Raw genomic sequence first — 20,984 nt, forward strand, 5'->3', positions numbered from 1 at the left:
AAAATTGCAATTAGATGTGGTTTTTGCACATGTTAATTTCGTGTGTATTTTGTGTAAGGGCGAGACCAAGACAAGATCAAGACCAGCGCTCCTAAAACTCATCTATAAGATCCACATGACACTAAAAGGTCATAATTACAGAATCGTGTGCTCCAAGCGTTCTCATCTACACAGTAGATGTGTGTTGCTCATAAACGCACAAAAGTTCTGATTTGTTCTAGATTTGATTGAGACCAAATAGAACACAAATTGTGTCTAAAATTGAAGTATTTTATTCACTCCTGGTTAATTTAATTATTGTATAAAATCAACATCATATTTTCAGATCACCTAAGATGTTATCATATTTAAACAAGATCTCATTGTGGATCTTTGTGTTCATTTTGTTGACAGGTTTCTAACAGATTTCTTTTAGGACAATACCCCATTCATCTCTTAATGGCACGACAGTAACAAAAGAAATCAAATAAGAAATAAGTCAGAGATTGCTTTTAAAGCCAGACGTTTCACATCCAAACACATAAATCACAGAATGCACCAGCAATTTAGTGTCATTCAGTGTTGTGGTCTTGAAATAAAATCCCCAGACCACCAAGTCTGAGACCAAGACAAGACCGAGAATGAAGACTGCGGAGACCGAGACAAGACCAACACCGGTCTCGAGTACAACACAACAACAGACATAAACATCACACAGTAAAATATCTGTAATAACTTTACACATTAATGATTTACCACTTTATCAGAAATATCTGTATGTTTTTGTCTTGTGATATTTCAAAGCGTTACATCTGTTTGACACACCTCCAGTATATTTGGTGCTTCACAGCTGGTGTACAAAGAGTGAAAATGCAAGATTTGTAAAACACTTTTCTGGGGGGTGAAGTAATGGCAAGATCACAAAACGTGATTAAATGCTCTTACGGTCGCTGGAAGCCGCCTTCTCGATTAGGAAAACAAAGCCTGAACGACTTGAATGGGCCACGGATCAAACCGCCATCAACTCGCTCGGTGCTTTAAAGTGCAAAATGATAATGTCAAGCCGTAACGAGCGGCTAAACTTTATGTGACTTCAATACCAACAAACCAAGCTCAAAATGTTTTAACTAACATCATTCCAGTGGATCCACCAAACTAGAAGTTAGCGCAATGTGGGTTTTTTCGCTGCTGGTGACATCTGTTCCTAGTCGACGGTCTTGTCGTTAGCGCACTTAATCTGCGTTGTGTTGTGTAGTGTAGTGTGCATGCTGCTACAACTTGAAGATGAAGGATGACAAGAAACCGTGTTGTGTAGTGGAAGCGCCAAAGCAACTCAAGAAATCTCACAGTCCCGTAGTGTCAGGCCGGGTTTAAGTGTGTGACTCACCAGTGCTGGATCTGATGGTTTCATTTCCCACAGTTTGTCCCAGTAGATCATACTGGTTGAGTCTGGAACTCTCCTCCTCCACCACCACCGAATTAGATGCGTTCTTCGTCCACGTATACGTGACTTCTGAAGTGGTGTAAGCGTCTGCGGAGACGAGGCCAGAGACGTTAAAAACCCGCCAAGCGTTTCAAGCAGTTTATTAGCAAGAACATCGTGAACTAGAGACAAAATATGTCTGCGGACTCACAGCTGCCAAACTTCAGCGGACACGAGTGGAAATCCATGGGAAAATCTTCAAGATGCATCGGACACTCGGCATGAACGGTCAACCTGACATTCACACACGAACACACACCGAAATACAAACCAGAGGTGAAATCATCAGGATTTGAGTTGATGTCCAGATCATCAATAATATTGATCTGTGATCGCAGACGAGACATATCTGAGCTCAGTTTGACACATTGTCGACATTCTCGGACTCATCTTCTCAGGAGAAATCTCTGAGACGCATATGAGACATTTTCATTTGCTCTCCGTTTAATCACATTGATGTCTAGGATGGATGTCATGTGTGATTTGTCTTCTGGGTTATCACGCAGACGGCTGAACTTAAAGAGGAATCCTGCAGTCTGATCGAAATGAAGTGAGATTTTACTACAGCGATTGTCAATTATCTTAAATGAGATGATTTTAATTAACTGTTGAGTCAATAAGCCTGCGGGCACAATGACTGTCACGCGGTGAGAGCCTGAGAGGATGGATTCACTTGATATTTTCTGACGATGAGGACTATAAGAGAGATTGTCATGCAGTATGTGTTATATCGAGGCAGTGAAGTTGTGTATGCGGTTACCTCATGGTGTAAAGAAGAGTGCCGTCGTCTTGGATCCGCAGCAGTTTGTTGGGCATTGTCATGTTGTGTGCGACGGATTTCTTGCCGTTGTGGAAGAATGTGTCTGGAGTCCAGATCTTACTGGCCATCAGGTTGTTCAGACGGAGAATGTTCATCGGTCCCTCAAACCTCAGCCTCTCATCCTTCCAGCTCTGCCTGAAGAACACATCGATGGTGTACTCCTGAAAGATCACACATCACATCTCTTTAATATCTCAATGATCTCTTCGTGACTTTAATGGGATTGCAAGGAGAACAAATGAAATCTTCTCGTCATGATTCTCCTGAGAAATGTCACAGATGTGTCTGTCATTAGAGTTTGAGAAGAGACGTCAACAACATTTCAAACTAAGCTCAGTTTTGTCTTGTCTGCGATCACAAGTCAATATTATTGACGATCTCAACATCAACTCAAACATTTCTCATCAATTGCACACAAATCCAGATCATTTGACATCTACTATCTACATTCATGTACACCTCCTTAATGTGCTTCAACAAAAACACTCTTAATTGTCTTTTATTTCTCCTGAGAAACATCTGAGACGAATTAGAGATTTAAAGGAGTAGTTCACTCTCAAAATAAATGTTGATGATCATTTACTCACCCTGTTGTCATCCAAGATGTTTATGTGTTTGTTTCTTAAATAGAAAAGAAATGAACGTTTTTGATGAAGACTTATAGTGACTTCAATGGACTCCAAACGCTTGAAGGTCAAGATGACAGTTTCAGTGCAGCTTCAAAGGACTTTAAACCACCAGACCATGAATAAATGTCTTATCTAGAGACTACTCTCATTTAAAAAGAAAATACGTATATGCTTTATAACACAAATGCTCAACTTGCTCTGTTCTGTGATGAGCGTTCATGACATCACAAAAGACGTAATTACGTTGAAAAGGTAACGCATCGCAGAACAGAGCAAGGTGAGCATTTGTGTTTATAAAGCATATACATTTCTATTTTTTTTTTTTAAATGAGCGATGGTTTCTCTAGATAAGACCTTTATTCATTGAAGTCCGCTGTATGGAGAAAAATTCTGCAATGTTTTCATCAAAAACCTTCATTTATTTTCCACTAAAGATACAAACACATAAACATCTTGATGACATGAGGCTGAATAAATGATCATCAACATTTATTTTGAAAGTGATCTACTCCTTTAAAGGAAACAAGAGAGCCGTGTAAGAGAAACCTCTGTGGAATAACATGTTCCTCTGTGTGGAGACGTCAGAACGTTTTTCTTCATGAGAAACATCTAGATCCTCTCACAGTGATTGGCTGGCAGTAGATTTGCAGCCATGTTCCCATCTGAATGAATCCCACCAAGCGAATGACCTTATAAAAGTTTACTACATCTGAGAAAGAGGCTTTGTGTTCCAAGTTCAGGTTAATCCTCACTCCTCATCTCATTTGATTTGATTATTTATTCATCTGTCGTAAAACATAAACAAAGTTTAATTTGATTTGCCGATGCGGTTGCGACTCAACATCAAGACGTGCACAAGGATTAGATGACAACAAGATCTAGACCCAGAACAGTTCTGCCTAAAAGATTATTGAAGGAATTCAATCAAAGCAAGAGTTGGAGTAAAATGACTGAATTGAGGAGAATTTTCATGTCTGGAACGCTGTTACAAAAAAAGGTGCTTCAAATGTTTCTTTGTTACCTTAGAAGAACCTTTTGGTTCCATGAAGAACTTTTAACATCTGTAGAAACACGAAGGTCCATAGTGGCGGAAAAGGTTCGTCAGATGATAAAAAAGAGCCATTTAAAGAGCCATTGGCTAAACGATTCTTTGTGGAACCAAAAATGGTTCTTCTATGGCATCGCTGTGAACAACCGTAGGCACCTTTATTTTTAGGCGTGTAAACGGTTCTGAAAAACCATCAACTCCTGCTGAAATGGGAGTGAAAACACACACAGATCTCAACCCAAGGCACTTCGAGAGTAAAGACAGTTCTAATGTGAAAGCAGATTCAGAATCAAATTCTTCTTGAATACACTTTTTAAAAATATGTGGTCTAAATGTTCTATGCATGGTGCCACGGGACCATTTTTGGTTTCCTAAAGAATCTTTCAGTCAAAAGTTTCTCAAATATAAACTTCTTAATTATCTTTTTATTGTCTGTAGGAACTATAGACAGAGAGTCTTATGTTCAACAGTAAGCTTCTATAGTTGTTGAAGGTTATTAATGGAGCCAAACAACTCGACAAAGTATGTTATAGGACCGTTTATTTGTAAGAGGTCATCCACATGGAGAAGAGGTTAGCTAAAGATTTTGTATCGAATCCTGATTTTTTGGAACCTTAAACCACTATTTTTTGAAACCGGGTACCAGAGTGGACAAATCTGAAAACCCCACCCTTGCGTTTTCATGAGTACAGCCTATCTGTATATTTTCTACAACAATGACATCATCACCCCAGCATGCAAGTTTATGCAGGTTTATTGGGTCGGAAAGCGGTTTGGTGTCTACGCAGATATTTCTTGAGACGACGCTGTGAAAAGGAGAAAAAAAAGATTGGATAGCGAAAGCTCTGGCTTCGTGTGGATGTGGCCTAAGTGTTCAAGCAGTTCTGGACAGGGATCAGGTGTGAAACACAAGCTCTTCAATAATAAAATAAATCTAGAGTGAGATGAACTGAAAGCATGTGATCTTGTTTTGATCTTGATGTCTCTGGCACATCTTTAGACTGGATTGTGTCCCGTCAGCACTACAGCACATGATGGATCTTATGATCCCGGATGAGGACGGAATATATATTAATGAACAGAGAACCCCCCTCATTGCCTCACACACAAACACACAAACACACACATCAGGGCGGTGAGGTCATTAAGCGTTGATGAGATTGCTTCACAAGTGTTAAGTGTGCATTCACATCGATTATTTATAGACACATCATTTATGATCATCGCCTGCCTGTCGTAATGAATTAATTATTCATGAGTTTCATCACGCTGAATGACAGCGATGTACTGATATCTGTTGTGTTGTCCTGACTAGATATATAAAGTACAAGCAAAAAAATGACGAGACCGTTCTAAATGTGACCGTTCTCATCCAACAGCAATGTGAAAGACCGACAGCATGACAAGACACATGAAAACTGTCATCCAAATCCAGATTAACACACGATTGTAATATTATATTTCCTAAACACATGTATAGATATGACCGTTGTGGTGCTTGAAAGTGAATCTGAACTTGTTTTCTTTGCCGTATTTGAGGTCTGAAAAGATCCAGAGCATCTGTTCTGTTATTTACACCTGTTTCCCCAGTTTTCATTTTCTGTGAATAAGTGCAAATAGAAACCATATTTTTATTTGGAATTTGGTGGAAATGTTGTGAGTAGTTCACAGAACGAAACAAAAGTGACAATTTTACCTCAAGACATACAGTACTTAGAAACCGTAAATGAAAGAGCCATATAGCGCGGGTAGGTGCTTTTCTGTGTGATATAAGTGAAATAGCAGAAATGAAAGTGTGGGAACATAAGATGCATTCTATGTTAAAGAGAATGAAACGCCTCATGTAACCACACCCCCACAAATCAACATCAGTTGGTGGTGTGATTTGACTAAGACCACCCAAACGTATACTCAAGTAAGGTGGAGTACCTGTCAGTATTGAAGAGGAACCTGATGTTCCAAATGTGGTAAGAGGCGTCACATTTCGACAAATCACTATAAACTGGTTAACTGGCCTATCAGAGCACACCTCGCTTTTCAGAGTCATGAGCTTCAGAGAGGCGGGGCAAAGATGAGATACAAACATGTATGGTATGTGGAAAATACAGCGTTTTTCAACCTTAAATCCTGAATACACGTTACATCACATCACAAAAAAAAATTATATTCGATTTAACCGTGTCATATTTTAAGTTTGAAAATAATTTTAAAATGGTCTCTTATTTATTTTCCACAACTGTACCTATATTATTCTGAGGTACTCAAATTTGTCAATTTCTATTCGATTCACACTGTTAACTGGAGTAAAAGTGGTTTATTTGACAGTGGTTGAATCTTGGAGACCCCGCGGTCACAGGTCAGCACAAATACAGCTCGACCCCATACCTCTCTCTACATTTTACTTGTTATGTCTCTCTCTCACAATGTTTTCCATTTCTTTACATGCGCTCCATGGCTCAGAGGCAGTCAGCGTTAATAAGCATGATGACCTTCTATGTGCTGGTGTGTGTGTGTGTGCGTCTGGGCTTTGTGTAGCGCCTGAGGCTCAGAGCGGAGCGGGTTAACCCTCATCCATCACGGCCGGGGTCCCGTCTGGACGTCTCACACGAGGATGACGCTGGTTTAAGGTTCCCTGTGGTACTCATATCTTTCACTGCAGCTATACTGCCGGTTAGAAAGAGAGAGAGATCATATAAGAGGAAGAAAGAGATGCTCTGAGAGAGAGACGAGCGCTTTATATTTGAGATTTAGTCTCCTGAGACGTTCTCCCACAAACCCATGACATTGAAGAGATAGACAGCATCATATAAACATTCTGTCATCGCCTGTTCTCCCTCATGTGTTTGTAAACCTGTGTGTGTGTCTTTCGTCAGTGGAACACAACCGAAGATATTTTGAGAAATGTCTCCGTGGAAGTCATATAGGTTTAACATGAGAACGAGTAAATGATGAAAGAATCTTCATTTTCGACTTAACTATCCTTTTAAATAGAGACTTTTGCTTTGAATTAAACCAACACAATATGTTTGTAAGAATCTCAATATAACATCTACACACGTCTATGCTATTTGTGTCACCATCACATCATGTCTGTTAAAGCCTCAGACTGCTGACAGCAGACACACGTGGTCGTCCGCTCATTACCCATGAGTCCTTTCACTCGTCTGTTTACTTGAGCATCACAGTGTTTATGACAGGATCGGCTCTAATGATGACTGCTATCATGTCCACAGGGCAGTTACACACAAACCTTCATTTAAAACATTCACACCGTGAAGAAAACACAATCCACAGGCTTCTCTAACAGCTCAGAGCTTCAGGCCATAACAACATGACCTCATGGACTGAAACAGACCACACAAACAGTGACGGCTCACAGCGGACCATGTTTACCAAGCTAAACAACATTTATCATCTTTCAGACTGCAACGCAACATTTTTTGATTATTTCCTAATGGAAACGATTCATTGTGCGAATGTAAAGAATAGAAAGTTTGGCTATACAACTAATTCTTTCTCAATCAAAGCTTTGGAAGATGACAAATAAATCAAACACCACGCTTCCTATAGATCAACCATAGTACTGTAAGACTACTGTAAGAAACAGGACGATGATGCTTATCAAATGTTGTCTAGAAAGACAGAGCGCTGATAGTAAGTCGTGTGTACGAGTCATAATGGACGTCAGCTAGAATGATTCACTGAGACGAAATGGATTCTTTTGAATTATTAATAGTAAAGAATGGTACATGTGTATCACGAAAGTCCTTTCTGCTGCACCACTGAGAGAGAATCTATTTCAAAAGAAAAAAAATAGAGCGTCAAAAGAGACCAGAGAGGGCTGAGAGAGGAGAGTGACGGGCTCCAGGGGACGTGGAGAGGCAGAGAAATGGAACAAGTTGTTTTTGAAAATGAAAAGCAAATCAAAGACCCAGATGTGCTTCTGAGAACTGTTCTCACTCCTGCACACGCTGACAAATACCTGCAGCTGCACAATGAAAAATATGATGCATGAGAGGAATCACTGATGAGAAAAGAGTTTAAACAGAAAAGCTGTTTAGTGACTCTGACTCTGAAAGTTGAGAAAAAAGAATGAGGAGTGGACGGGCAGAAGAGGAAGAAACAGAGCTTATCTTGGAGCAGAAGGCGGAGCATCTGGACATCATCTCAAAGACACAGGAGATCATGGTCAAGACGCTCACGCTGAGACACTGATGAGTGGACTGACGCACACACACACAAGCACACACATACACACACACACACACACACACAAACACGTGCGCACATGCACACATTCCCACACAACACACACACGGAACTATGCAAACACACGCGCGCACACACAGAAAACACGCGTTCACGTGCTCACAAACATACATACGTGCACACACACACACACAGAGACACACATATGCACAAATTCCCACACAACATACATGCACAGACACACTCAAGCATTTATGCACATACACGCACGCACACACACGCATATATGTGCACACAGGCACGTGCACATTCCCACAAAACACACATACACATGTACGGGCACATATAGAACATACACAACATACATGCGAACATACACTCACACATATATGCATTTACACCCGCGCACATACAGACAACTCATCACCCCTATACAGTATATACACATACACGCAAACATACACACATTTGCGCACAAACACAACACACACACGCATATATGCACATACACACGCGCACACACATTCCCACACAACACACAGAATCCAGTGTCATGGTAACCACAGTTTACAAAAAATATCACTACAGTTCCCATAAATTATTACTGTAGTAAAACCATTATTTATTTTCATAAGAGACGGAAATAATGCCATGCTTTCATACATGTGTAACTAGAAACACAGGTACAGTAGAATGCAATATAAGTAGCTTTGGATTAAAGCATCCGTCAAATGTGTCAATCAGTCTGGATACACAACGATCAGCAGACACTGAGACTACAACAAACGGTCAAACAAACATCTTTTTCTTCATTGGTTTTGTCTTCAGTGGAGGTTGTTTTTAGTTTAAGTTCACAGCAGGGTGGCTTGTTTAACATGCGTGTAACATATATCATGTGATAACAGGATTGTTAGCGCACAGCTAATGTGCCTCATGTTTTATTCAGCTTACACAAGCTGAGTATTTATCTCCTCAGAACACAAGAAGAGCAGAAATAAATGTGTGAGTCATCAGAGACAACAGCGTTAATTCAAAGTGCCGCGGACGCAGTCAGGAGGAAAACGTCTTTCATTTCCCGTCTCGGCTTCTGACGGATATGAAACTCATCCGGAGCAAAGCGGACCACCGGTCACACACAAATCCTGTCAGAGATTCATGATAAGAGGACATGAATACATCCTATCAACACAGTGATTCAACCTTCATCATAGACCACTTCATGTCCGTCACATACAAAAACCACAAAACCTGGAATTCTGTAGAATGACTGCGTTAAACTGCAATTGTGTTCTTGTCCAAAGCAACAGATTTTCTACATAGCTGTGATGTTTTGATTTCAACACATGATGTCTATTTATTTGTTTATGTGCAAAGTAGAGCGAGTGATAACATACAGTCAGCCAGACGTGATCAAAACAAACCTCTTCAGGGTTATTTTACTGAACACTGTCTGAAAATTATTTTCTACTTTGTGTCAGTGTGACATGTACCCACTCACAAGACAAGCAAACGCTTCTCGGTCACTTCCTATCAGAAAGAAAAAACACAGATCTCTTTTCTCCTACGCAGAAATGAGATTTAACGGAGAGCAACGAAGAGTCTCAGATATTTCTCCTCAGAAACAGGCACGAATCTCACAAAAAAAAGTATGAATGATTCGGTATACTGTGTTAGGCTATATGAGACCAGTCTTCTTTTGATTGCACTTATGCTTTTGTTGTACTTGTGCTGTCCCCATTACCTACCCCACTTGTAAGTCGCTTTGGATAAAAGCGTCTGCTAAATGACTAAATGTAAATGTAAAAAGACGTCAACAATGTGTCAAACTGAGCTCAGATTTGTCTCGTCTGCAATCAAAAGTCAATATTAATGAAGATCTCAATGTAAACTCAAACATTTCTCATCAAATTGACTCAAAGCCAGATTGTTTGACATCTACAATCTACATTTATTTACTACTCCAGACTCTTCATGTGTTTACACAATTAGGCCGTGTTCACACTTGACTTCTTTTTTGAAGCTGCTAGCGTCGGTTTTACGTTAAAATCCTATGGGGTAAACTGGGTTTTCAAAAAACACTTTTTAAATGTCAAGCACCTTTTTTACAGCTAAACAAAGACAGAGACCTGTCGTTTCCATAAAAACATGCGAGGAACGTGATTGGTCAACAAGGCTCAAGCTAAAAAAAATGGTGGCGAAACGCCCGTTGGAGCATGGTTTTGTATAAATGTTTAATTTCCAGTTTCATTAACATTTTATCGCTTTTCTAGCATGAAATTAGTATTGTAGTTTTTAAATATGTGATTAAATATGTGACCAATTCCGTTTCGCGGGCAATGAAACCTGTCTCTCTGAGCTGCCTTAAGTGTAAGTTATAGTCGCGCGTAGGACGCACCGTTTTCAACTTTTTCTTGTCAAAAAAGAAGTCAAATGTGAACACAGCCTAACATCTTACTTGATTATTTTTATTTCTCCTGAGCAATTTTGGGAGAAACATCGAAGTTGAGACTTTAAAGAAACACAAGTGAGAACTGAGAAAACCTGTGAGCAATATCCTTCTCCTGTGTGTTTACATTGAATCTCCACTCACCATATCTGTGTCTGAAACAGGGCCGAAGCTGGTGACATAGATGTCCGTCTTTACTGTGGTCACTCGATCTGTGGACACACAAAAAAAAAATTGTGAGACTTGACAGATGTTGTTTTTACAGCAAGTAACATGAACCTGATATGTGCATTAAAACCATGTTTAGAGGAATGAACTCTATTCAGAAGAGCATGTTTCTCTCCTGAGCTCGCCATGTACACGTGTAACCATTCACTGTCTGTGTGTTCCACTGATTAAAATTAACTCCCACCGACTTTCCATAGTGGGAATATAACTGACCATGGAAAGTCAATGGGGCTTATTTTGAATCGACCTACTCCTTCAACATTTCCAATTTTCTGTTCCTCTTTCAATTTATTCTCAATATATTCTTCCTTTCTGAAGCATATTATCTCTTCACGGCCTTGAAAAGAGCTCCTGATGTTTCTGCCATTTACTTCAAAACACAAACCTGCAGAAGTGAATTCAGATAGATGTGTATTCAACACACATCTACAAACGCACACACACACACACTTAAACGTACCGTTACACACAAAAAAACACATATAAAGTACTGCTTACACCATCATGATAACAAAACCACCACGAGAACTTTGCTAAAAGCAAAACAAGAGCCTTAAAAAATCCATTTTAAATCTGAAAAAAAAATCAATAGCAAATACATGCTGCGTGGATCTACAAAAGATGAGATTCTCATACCACAGAAAAAAATGAAGAGACCGTTCCAAATGTTCATTTCAAATCATTATTTCTAGATTTGTATTGTGATCATTCCAGTTCAGTGTGTGTTGAACTTCAACTAAATCAAACCACAGGAATGACATAACGTCATCCAACAACAGTGTGAAAGACTGACAGCATGACAAGACACATGAAAACTGTCATCAAATGCTAGATTATCACATTAAAAAGTATAGTTTTTTTACTTTTCCTAAAACACGTATAGAAATATGACTGTTGCGTTGCTTAAAAGTCAATCTGAACTTGTTTTCTTTGCCATATTTGAGGTCTGGAAAAACACACACATCTTTTATTTTCACCTGTTTCTACAGGTTTCATTTTCTGCAAATAAATGCAAAAAGAAACAAAATTTTGGTTGGAAATTTGGTGGAAATATTGATAGTAGTTCACTGAAGGAAACAAAAATCTATATACAGTATATATATACATATACAGTAAATTGTACATTTTAAAATCAGGAAGATGGTCTCTGAAACGGTCTCTTCATTTTTTCCAGGGCTGTTAATACACTCATCAGTAGACAGAGAAAGCAGAAGCCCGCCGGTGGTCTCGGGTGTTTAAAACTGATGGGGAGGGGGGATGTTTCAGTTTCGAGACACAGCACATTATATTAATAGATCTCTAATATTGAGCTGCTTCATTGGGCTCAGAGCCGGAGGAGAGATGTTCAGACGCTTTGAAGGATTTTTCATTCTCTCTTTCTTCTGTTTAACAAACACACGTTGATAAAAATACAAGCGTACTCACACAACGACAACCACAATGTCCCTAACAAGAAGAAATAAGGACAGCTATTAAAACAATAACTCCATTTCTTTCTCTCTTTCTCTTTACAGAATTACTCTAATTACACAAGGCCAAACGCTCATCTGGCTGCCGTCCCAATGAGGATTAAAGAGATTTCACTGTAATAATATTCACTGACTGGAAATTACACACACTGCTGAGACGACACAAAAAATAACAACACAAATAAAACAAAATTTGAGAAACTGACCCCTAGAAATACCCTAAGAAAGGAAATTCACAGATGACATCTCTTTAAATATCTCAATTGCTTCTTCTAGATGAGATTAAATATTTTTTTTTTTAAAGGAATAGAAAGCTTTGCTCAAGTCTCATTATTGTCTCAGATATTTCTCTTGAGAAAAAGTGTCTGTCTTTAGACAAAAGATGAATGTGTCAAACAGTCTCGTCTGCGATCAAAAGTTATTATTATTGAATATCGAAAATATGAACTCAAACATTTCTCAACACAATTACTCAAATCCACATTATTTGACATCTACATTCTGAATTCATTTACACCTCCAGACTCTCTCTTTGAGTCTCTTTTTATTTCTCCCGAGGAATTTACTGAGACATCAAGCGACTGGTCTGTGCACCTGTGTATCAATGAGAATGACATACGAAAAAATGAAAATTGAAGACATTATTGATATAGATTGTATGTGGCATTCTAGCAGAATCAATAGACGTCTGGAAAGGTTACTAAAATACAAAACCTGTCAAAAACCACAGTGGTTTGAGTGTAAAAGGCTTTTAAAGAGCATCTGCTGCCATGTGTGTCCATCAGGTGTTATTATTCTGCAGGTGAGGAGGGTGTTTTGTTAGCCGTGTGTGTGTCTGAGTGAATATAAAGTGGCTCTGTGGGGTCTCAGGGGGCGGCGGGGGGCAGGGCTCACAATCAGACGGAGGTGCTTTATAAAGAAACACTCTAATGGACATTAGATTATTCACACGTGATGTAGAGGGATGGGACTGAGGGAATGCCCTCTGTTTAAAGAGAATATATATAAAAATGATCAGCGTTTATTCATCCTCATGTCATTTTAAATCAACACAACTTTATTTTTTCTGCAGAACACGAAAGAAGATATTTTGAAGCATAATAGACGATAATCAAACAATACCGAACGCCATTGACTTTCATTGCATACATTTCTCGAAATATCTTCTTTTGAGATCCTCTGAAGAAAGTCTCGCACACAGGTTTTGAAGCACGTTTTACTTTCCAGGTGAACTGTCCCTTTAAATCCCTCCCAGACAGCATCCTAACTGAAACGCACTGAAACGTGCAGTGACTAAGAACAACACACAAACAGTTTCTCGTGATAATGTGTGTGTGTTGAAGAAGCGACGTGATCAAACACTACATTCCGAAACTAGCAAATGAAAACATTCCCAAAGGCAGCTGTGATTTCACCTTGAAGGAAATAAACGGCCTCTCGAGGGCAGAATGCTTTTCAATGTGCTTTATGTTTCTTAATGTCCCATTTATGAGGTCATTATATCTCCATTCCGCCAGCATTCAACTCATTCATGAAGGACGAGAGACGCCGCAGAAGTCAATCAGGCATGAACACGAGCGGATGACAGTAACCCGTCCTGAGACCAACACACTGCTGGATTGTGTCGAGGGCGTCTGGTCTCGGATCGCTCTCCCGTGAGTCTGCCCGTCTGAACGGAGAGGTGGAGCGCAGGACGACAGATAAAGCATTTACATGGAGAAACGATCGGATGGATTCACGCTGTTGTGTGCAGACCGAGGTGAAGCCACTTGTGTGTAATAAAGGCTGACGGACATCACAACAACACGCTTGTATTTAAATTCATCTTCATATTTCTATGTGTTTAATGATGGACATCGTCTCTGGACTGACACAGTCTCTCTAAATGTTTGCTTATCATGTTCTCTCATTTAGATCTGACTGAGACTGTTATGTTCTCTGTACAATATTTCCTGATCATTTTCTCTATTCTTGAAAACTGTATATATATATATACTTTTAAAGAGACCCAAAAAAGAAAAGAAAACTAAAGAATATAACCAAACAACACTGAACCTACACAAAGCCACAACATCTCTCTTTACGTGGTCTGTGTGGTTCCCCTTAAACATAAACACGGTTTAACTACAGCCAAAGTCCGTTTAGGGAAGTCGTGACACTCGGCGGCCAACTTCTCCAACCAGTTATTACATCACTCAAACAAGACGTGAATGGGAATCTTGTATTTCTAAAATCCCAATTAAACAACATTTTTAAAAAATAACCTTTAAAAATGACGTAAACTCTGCCATAACGTTTGTTAACTATGATCAAATTGCATTTAAAAACATTATTTTTCATGTTGCTGTAGATACTATGCATGCGCAATGCTTCTCTAGGGCGGCCATATTGATCAATGCGTTCCTCCCTTTTCATTTCAATGGCAGTGACGCATCTTGTTCATATTAATGTCTTTGCGTCTTCAACTACTTTTCTTTGAGGGCCATAATCCAACTGCACTGCGTTTGCTAGTTTTATGCAGTTTTTTGTTTGTTTGTTGGCATTACGTCCAGTGTTGGGGTATCTAATTACTTTGTAATTAGTTACAGTAATTGAATAACTTTTCTTTAAAAAAGTAAAGTAAGGGATTCTTTTTTCTGTAGTTTAATTACAGTTACTTCAGATGTAATTGAACTAAATACTGTGTAATGTACACAACAGTGGAACTAACATTAGAAGTCTAACTTTAAAATGCATGCGTTAATGTATCCTTCTCACATTTGTAATACAAGTCAGTTAATATGAGTACTTCGTGTAGTTTTATATTATTGATTTGAATGAATTAAGAGACTTTTGTGTCTATCCTTGAATTACTGAACTCATCAAGGTTGATATATGACATAGAAAGTAATCAGTAATTCAATTATTTTTGGAGCGCATCAGTTGTACAGTAATCTAATTACTCTAGCGAATATGTCATAAGTAACTAGTAATTCATTACGTTTTCAGAGTAACTTACAGGTCATATTTGAATACATGCACAAATATTGCATCCAGTATTTTTGTCTTTTCATGACTTAATTAAAAGGGATATTGTCTTTTGTATTCGTTAATGCGTTGGTTTACTCAAAATTAAATCGCTGTTAATTTACTCCCAGTCCCCCAGTACATCCAAGATGTGGGTGCCATTGCTTCTTCAAGAAGATGGTTGGTTGAATTAATTAAAGTCAAATCAATAAAAATCTAAAACGCTAATGCAAAAGTAATCCCTTTGTGACGTTAAACTGGCATCTTATAATGCAAATCAATTGATCTGTGCAAGAAACCCAACGCTAGTATTGCATCTTCAGGTGAGCGCAGGCGGCCAGATTCAAGATGATTGGCGGGTCCAGTTGACAAGCCCTGAACTGCAGTATAGCATCTGTTCAGTTTCATTTGTAGTAAAACCATAGTAATCGCAATGTTCCTTTGTGACGGATTACATTGATACGCTGAGATGATTGATTTGATTATTGACATTATGATGAAACATTGTCAGCCCGCTCATGACCTCTCGCATCTCAGTAATGATGTGATTTCATTACCAAGACCAAACAGACCCGGTCCACGACCCCAGCATTAATGAGCCTCCGGTCATACCTGAGGTCAAAGTTCGTAGGTGAAATCTCACACGAGCGTGACATGCGCAGTTCATTCAGTCGGGTCTTGTTAAGGGCTTTGTTAGCCAAACCAATCCCCTAATGGAAAAACGTCAGTGATGCTTAAGTCACAACATCACGTTTGAGAAATGAGAGTCAACAGAGAGCGCCTTTTACATTAGTTGTGTGTCGTACACAATGAGACCATACGAATCAATAACAACCAGTTGCTGTTTTCATACAGTTCAGTGCCGTAGGATATGTGTTTCTCACTTTATCCTCATTACATCATAAAATACAGCAATAAAACTGCACAAAAGAGGTGATGTCATTTCGTATCAGAGGTTATGCTGGATGCATGTGAGACGTCTGGCACCTTATGGGTGACTGAATTGAAACATCTATAAAAACGCATTAAAAATGCACAACATCACACATAGTATTAGGTTAAACTACATCAAATAGATTTTTTGTATTAGTTTATTTTGATCAGATTTGAGTATTTTATATTAATTGTATGATTATCAAGGGCAAAATAAAATAAAATAAATAAATAATTACAAAATCATCGCACTATTGACAAGTTAATAACGCTATCAGTCAAATTTGTGCACTTGTGTTTTTTTCATCAGCAGGTGAATGTGTTCCTCACCTCCCAGTCCGGGTCTCAGGCGATTATCGTAGCCGTCCAGCAGACGGTCCAGGATCCGTGTGAACAGCGTGATGTTGTTTTTAAAGGCGTCTGTTGTGGAATCTGCGCACACGAATCTGCAAAACATCAAGCACACAGTCTCATAACTCATCTGAGAGACCAAACATGAGGAAAAGACATACAGTAAAAGAAGACTTCTGGGAGCTCAGTGTGACTGGAATTATGGGTCTCTGATGAAAGAAGTTTCACAAAGGAAACACTCATCTCACACTTTCAAAGAATCAGGACACCGGATTGACTTCAATGATAACTGGTATACAGATTTGAGACTCATTTATCTGTAAGCATCTTGGCGAGATTAGAACGTTCTGTTGTTGGGTTCCTCGTGTTCTAGTAACGGTTAAGTCCATGTGTCACGCTGCTAAAGAACATAATTAACATACTTAAGCATCACTGTGTGAATTATCATGAGCAATCACGCATACATTATAAGAGTCGACCTGATGGGTTTGCCAGCTGACTGTTAAACCTCTCTAATGTGGAAGCACTGAGCTCCGTTCCAATATCTACTGAGCTCACTCCATAAACTGAATTGTGAAGCATCATCGTGTTTATCTGAGCAAATATTATTCAGAAAGATTACACGAGAGGAATTATGCTTAACAAATACACACAGATTCAAAGGCACAATCACATGCCTCACAGGCAATCCCAGAACACATTGTGAAAAGCTTAGCAGAAAAATACAGTCAAGATCCCAAATGAACAACGTTCATGGGTTCCATCCCAGCAATTGTACATACTTAGAAACAAATGAATAGTGTAGTGCAATGTAAGTCACTTTGGATATAAGCATCGGCCAAATGCACAAATGAAAATGTGAAGTGATATTAATAGACATTCATAGATATTTGTTTTAATATGAAACAGGCAATCTAACTAAAACGAACCACTTCACCAAAAAAAGAATCAATTATCTAATTCAATTCAATTAGAATTCAAAAGAATGTTTTAAGAATAAATGAATGGGATGAAAATACTGTCAACACATGTTCTTCAGTGAAACACAATAGAAGATATTTTGAGAATTGTAAGTGGAAGTCATTGGAGATCAATGTTGTTTGATTATCAACATTCTTCAAAATATCTTCGTTTAGTGTTCCGCAGGAGAAAGAAACTCGTACGGGTTGACATGATGTGAGAAGGAATAAATGATTCTCATTTGTGGCTGATCTGTCCCTTTAAGATGCAAATTTTCCATAAGATCCAATCTGAATGTATTCATATGCTTTTAAGAGAATCACAAGCTGACTTCATTCTGCAACAGAAGCACAGATTGTGGAAGGACGTGATTGTGTGAGTTCTGAAACACTCTAAAGTAGTTCAGCTGGCAGAGCACCATATGTATCATCCTGCGCAGCGCCAAGAGGAAACTCCTCATTACAGGACAAATGTGCTTTCATTTCCACAAAAAACACACTTACATCAAAAGTATTTAATCATGTAAAACTGAAGTCTGTTTTAAAACCAAATAAACCTGCTTTTAGTGAATGTAAAACACAAGAAGAAAGAAAAGAATTTCCACTTTTTTCTAGTTTTGCTAATCATAATGACCCATTTGTGCAGACAAATTCTTCTGTTCATTCTCTTTCTTTTTGGTTGAAGGACAAACCTCTCCCCCCGTGTTTCATTCTCTGGACTCATTCAAGTGTGACCCAGATTAGAATCTGAACCTGTCTGGAGTAATTCATTGCTCATGAAAAGCAGCAAAGCACATATCACGGCACACGCTGAGGATTGGATTGCTCATCACATAGATTTATATTATATTGGATTATCGATTGGTTTGGCAAGGTGTGACATGTTCTGTCTCAGGAGAGTGAAGGTCTAAGTCCATGACTTCAGACGAATAAAAGGCACACAGTCAATCGCCTTAAGTCCACATTGAATTGAAAATGAACGTGAGCTGAGCATGTGGGAAGCGGTCAGAATAATTAACATTTTTAGTGGTCACTGTTTAATTACTGCAAAGACACAAAATCATGCTGGAAGGTTAAGCCACTTCATTTCTGCTCAATTCCAACTACACAATCACGAGGGTTGTCCATATTTTACCCAAACAGGTTTTAAAACACCCAGCATTTTCAGTGTATAAAGTTATATCTGATAGATACTGAGCAGAAAGGTTTTCGTTTTGATGGCAGAAATGTCAACTTGTCTCCTTAACAGGACGCGCTCCTCAAGACGTTGTTGGGCACCATCTAGAGGACTCAACCCTGACCGTGTCCGATAATCAATACTTTCAGAAAACCTCCTCAAACTAGGAGTGTTATGCATGAATACATCTTGCATTAAGTATTCCTCATTAAATAAACATGAACCCAGTCTCTGTCAGTCTTGCCCATTAGAGCGATTTCTTGTGGAGAGTCGTACGCGTAAAAGTCTCCAGTTACGCACGGACACAAGAGGATTTACCTTTACGACATGTATCAGCATAGACATTCATTTCGTGTATTAAAATGAATGCACGTTCTCAAGAGTGTTAAATAACACAAATATAGAATGCAAGCAGTTACCTTGTGTGCCAAAACAGCGTTAGAGAGAATAAGAGAAGATGAAACAGCCTTTCCCTCATTTCTGCAAGTCGAACCTGTGGATAAAACAAAAAAAACAAAAGACTTAAATATACAAACCAGGTGAATGATCGGTGATTAGTTCATGCAAAACCACGAAGATCACAATCGGAGGGTTAAGTTGGTCATCAGTCCAAACGCGCACGCCGCCGGTCCTTGGGACCCACCTGCTGGATCTCAGACTGGATGTCAAGAGTATACGAAGATACATCCTATAATATACACCGACACGATACAGTCATGATATGAATATCAATACGATGCGCTCGAGCTCTAATAAAAACCACAAAATAAGAGAAAAACATGACCAAGTGTCCTCTGGATAAACGCGTCCTGATGAAATCTTCAACACACAAATATGGCACATACGATGCGCATCAGTGAACATTTACACACACGAGCATTTACATAAACACACAACGATGCTGTGCTCAAAAGAGAGAACCCACCTGTGATACACCAGAGCTATGTTCACTGTGAATTAACGAAAGCGGCTCAAATAAAACCGGAACGTGAAAGTTTATTCCCAGACGCTGGACGCGATCACGAACGTGACTGAATAGCGCGCACGTGGATCGTGAACGAGCGTTAATAAATTCCCATCGTGGAGAGATGATAATGTATTATAATATGAGATGCGCATCAGTTTGCGGGGGTCCCCAGATCCTCTCCAGTGCGCGCCCCCTTCTCCCTCTCTTTAACTACCGCACCTGATCCGCTGTGATCTTCAATCCTGCTTACTCAACCTCATACTGCTCACTAGATATTTTTTTCTCCTGAAAGAAAGAAAAGGGGGGATAACTACAAAGAAAAAGATCGCGCGCACAGAACTGGGTCCTAAAGGCTGTTATATTAGGGTTGCCTTGCCTGTAACATCCACAAAAACACAAATACTGTATAATAGTGTGTTCTATATTATTTATTGTGCCGTATGGACACAGATGATGGCAGTGTATGCATAACAGTGAAATATTGACACTATTGAGCTTTGCCACTAGGGTCAGGTAAGGTTAACCCCGGGTTAATGTCTTTTTAAACCTGAGGTCAAAAGAAATAATATAAAGTCGCTGAGGATAAAATCTGCTAAATCAGTAAATGTAAATATGAAACTCGCCATCATGTCGTTCCGAAGCTGCATTTCATTCTCTGTGTAACACAAACATGTCATACAGTGACACCAGATGTGTTCAGTGGAGATGAGAGACGTTTCCACATCAAGAAGACAAACAGTTATTTAAACAAGATACGCGCTGTGCTTACCCCATCAATGAAATCCATCTCGTGAAATATGCTAATTAAGGTTGTTCACAAACCCACAGTGTGAAATCTCTAAGCAGTTCAGAAAAAATACAAGAGCATGATCACCTATGAACAATGTGAAACAGTGAACAACACAGGATTTGGTTATTCCATTGTTACAACTTAAAAAAATCTGTGAAAAACATTCTGTAAAATTTTCTGTAAACTGGAAAACAGATATGTTTTTTTTTTTCCTGTATAATCACAGGATATGAGGATAAACATGCAATCGTTTTCACCATTTTCTTGTAAATGTGCTGTCTTGTTCTGTAATTTTATAGGTTTTGATTTAAAAAACAAACTTAAAAAATCTTGTTTAAAAAACAGCTGGAGCGCCAGAAATAGACAGTAAAATAACAGGTTTTCACTGTAAAATTATATTTCCCTTGTTTTTCTTGTATATTTATTGTATTTTCTGCAATTTTGTAGTTTTGGGCCATATTTTAAAAAATACATAAAAATCTGTATTTTT

At 38.8% G+C, this 20,984-nt stretch overlaps 1 protein-coding gene across 1 annotated transcript in view; it reads right to left on the reverse strand.

Moving 5' to 3' along the window:
• The window catches only part of LOC130438310 (gamma-aminobutyric acid receptor subunit alpha-2), a 32,632-nt gene extending 12,682 nt beyond the window's left edge, over positions 1-19,950 (reverse strand). Inside the window, exons 1-7 of the mRNA XM_056770174.1 lie at positions 19,663-19,950; positions 19,157-19,230; positions 16,581-16,696; positions 10,759-10,826; positions 2,223-2,443; positions 1,614-1,696; positions 1,367-1,510 (exon numbers count right to left, since the gene is read on the reverse strand). Coding sequence (XP_056626152.1) covers positions 1,367-1,510; positions 1,614-1,696; positions 2,223-2,443; positions 10,759-10,826; positions 16,581-16,696; positions 19,157-19,215 — 691 coding nt within the window. The 5' untranslated portion in view covers positions 19,216-19,230; positions 19,663-19,950. The remainder of the gene's footprint in view (positions 1-1,366; positions 1,511-1,613; positions 1,697-2,222; positions 2,444-10,758; positions 10,827-16,580; positions 16,697-19,156; positions 19,231-19,662) is intronic.
• Positions 19,951-20,984: the final 1,034 nt, after the last annotated feature.

This window comes from Triplophysa dalaica, chromosome 16 (assembly GCF_015846415.1).
Source record: "Triplophysa dalaica isolate WHDGS20190420 chromosome 16, ASM1584641v1, whole genome shotgun sequence".
Classification (NCBI taxonomy): domain Eukaryota; kingdom Metazoa; phylum Chordata; class Actinopteri; order Cypriniformes; family Nemacheilidae; genus Triplophysa; species Triplophysa dalaica.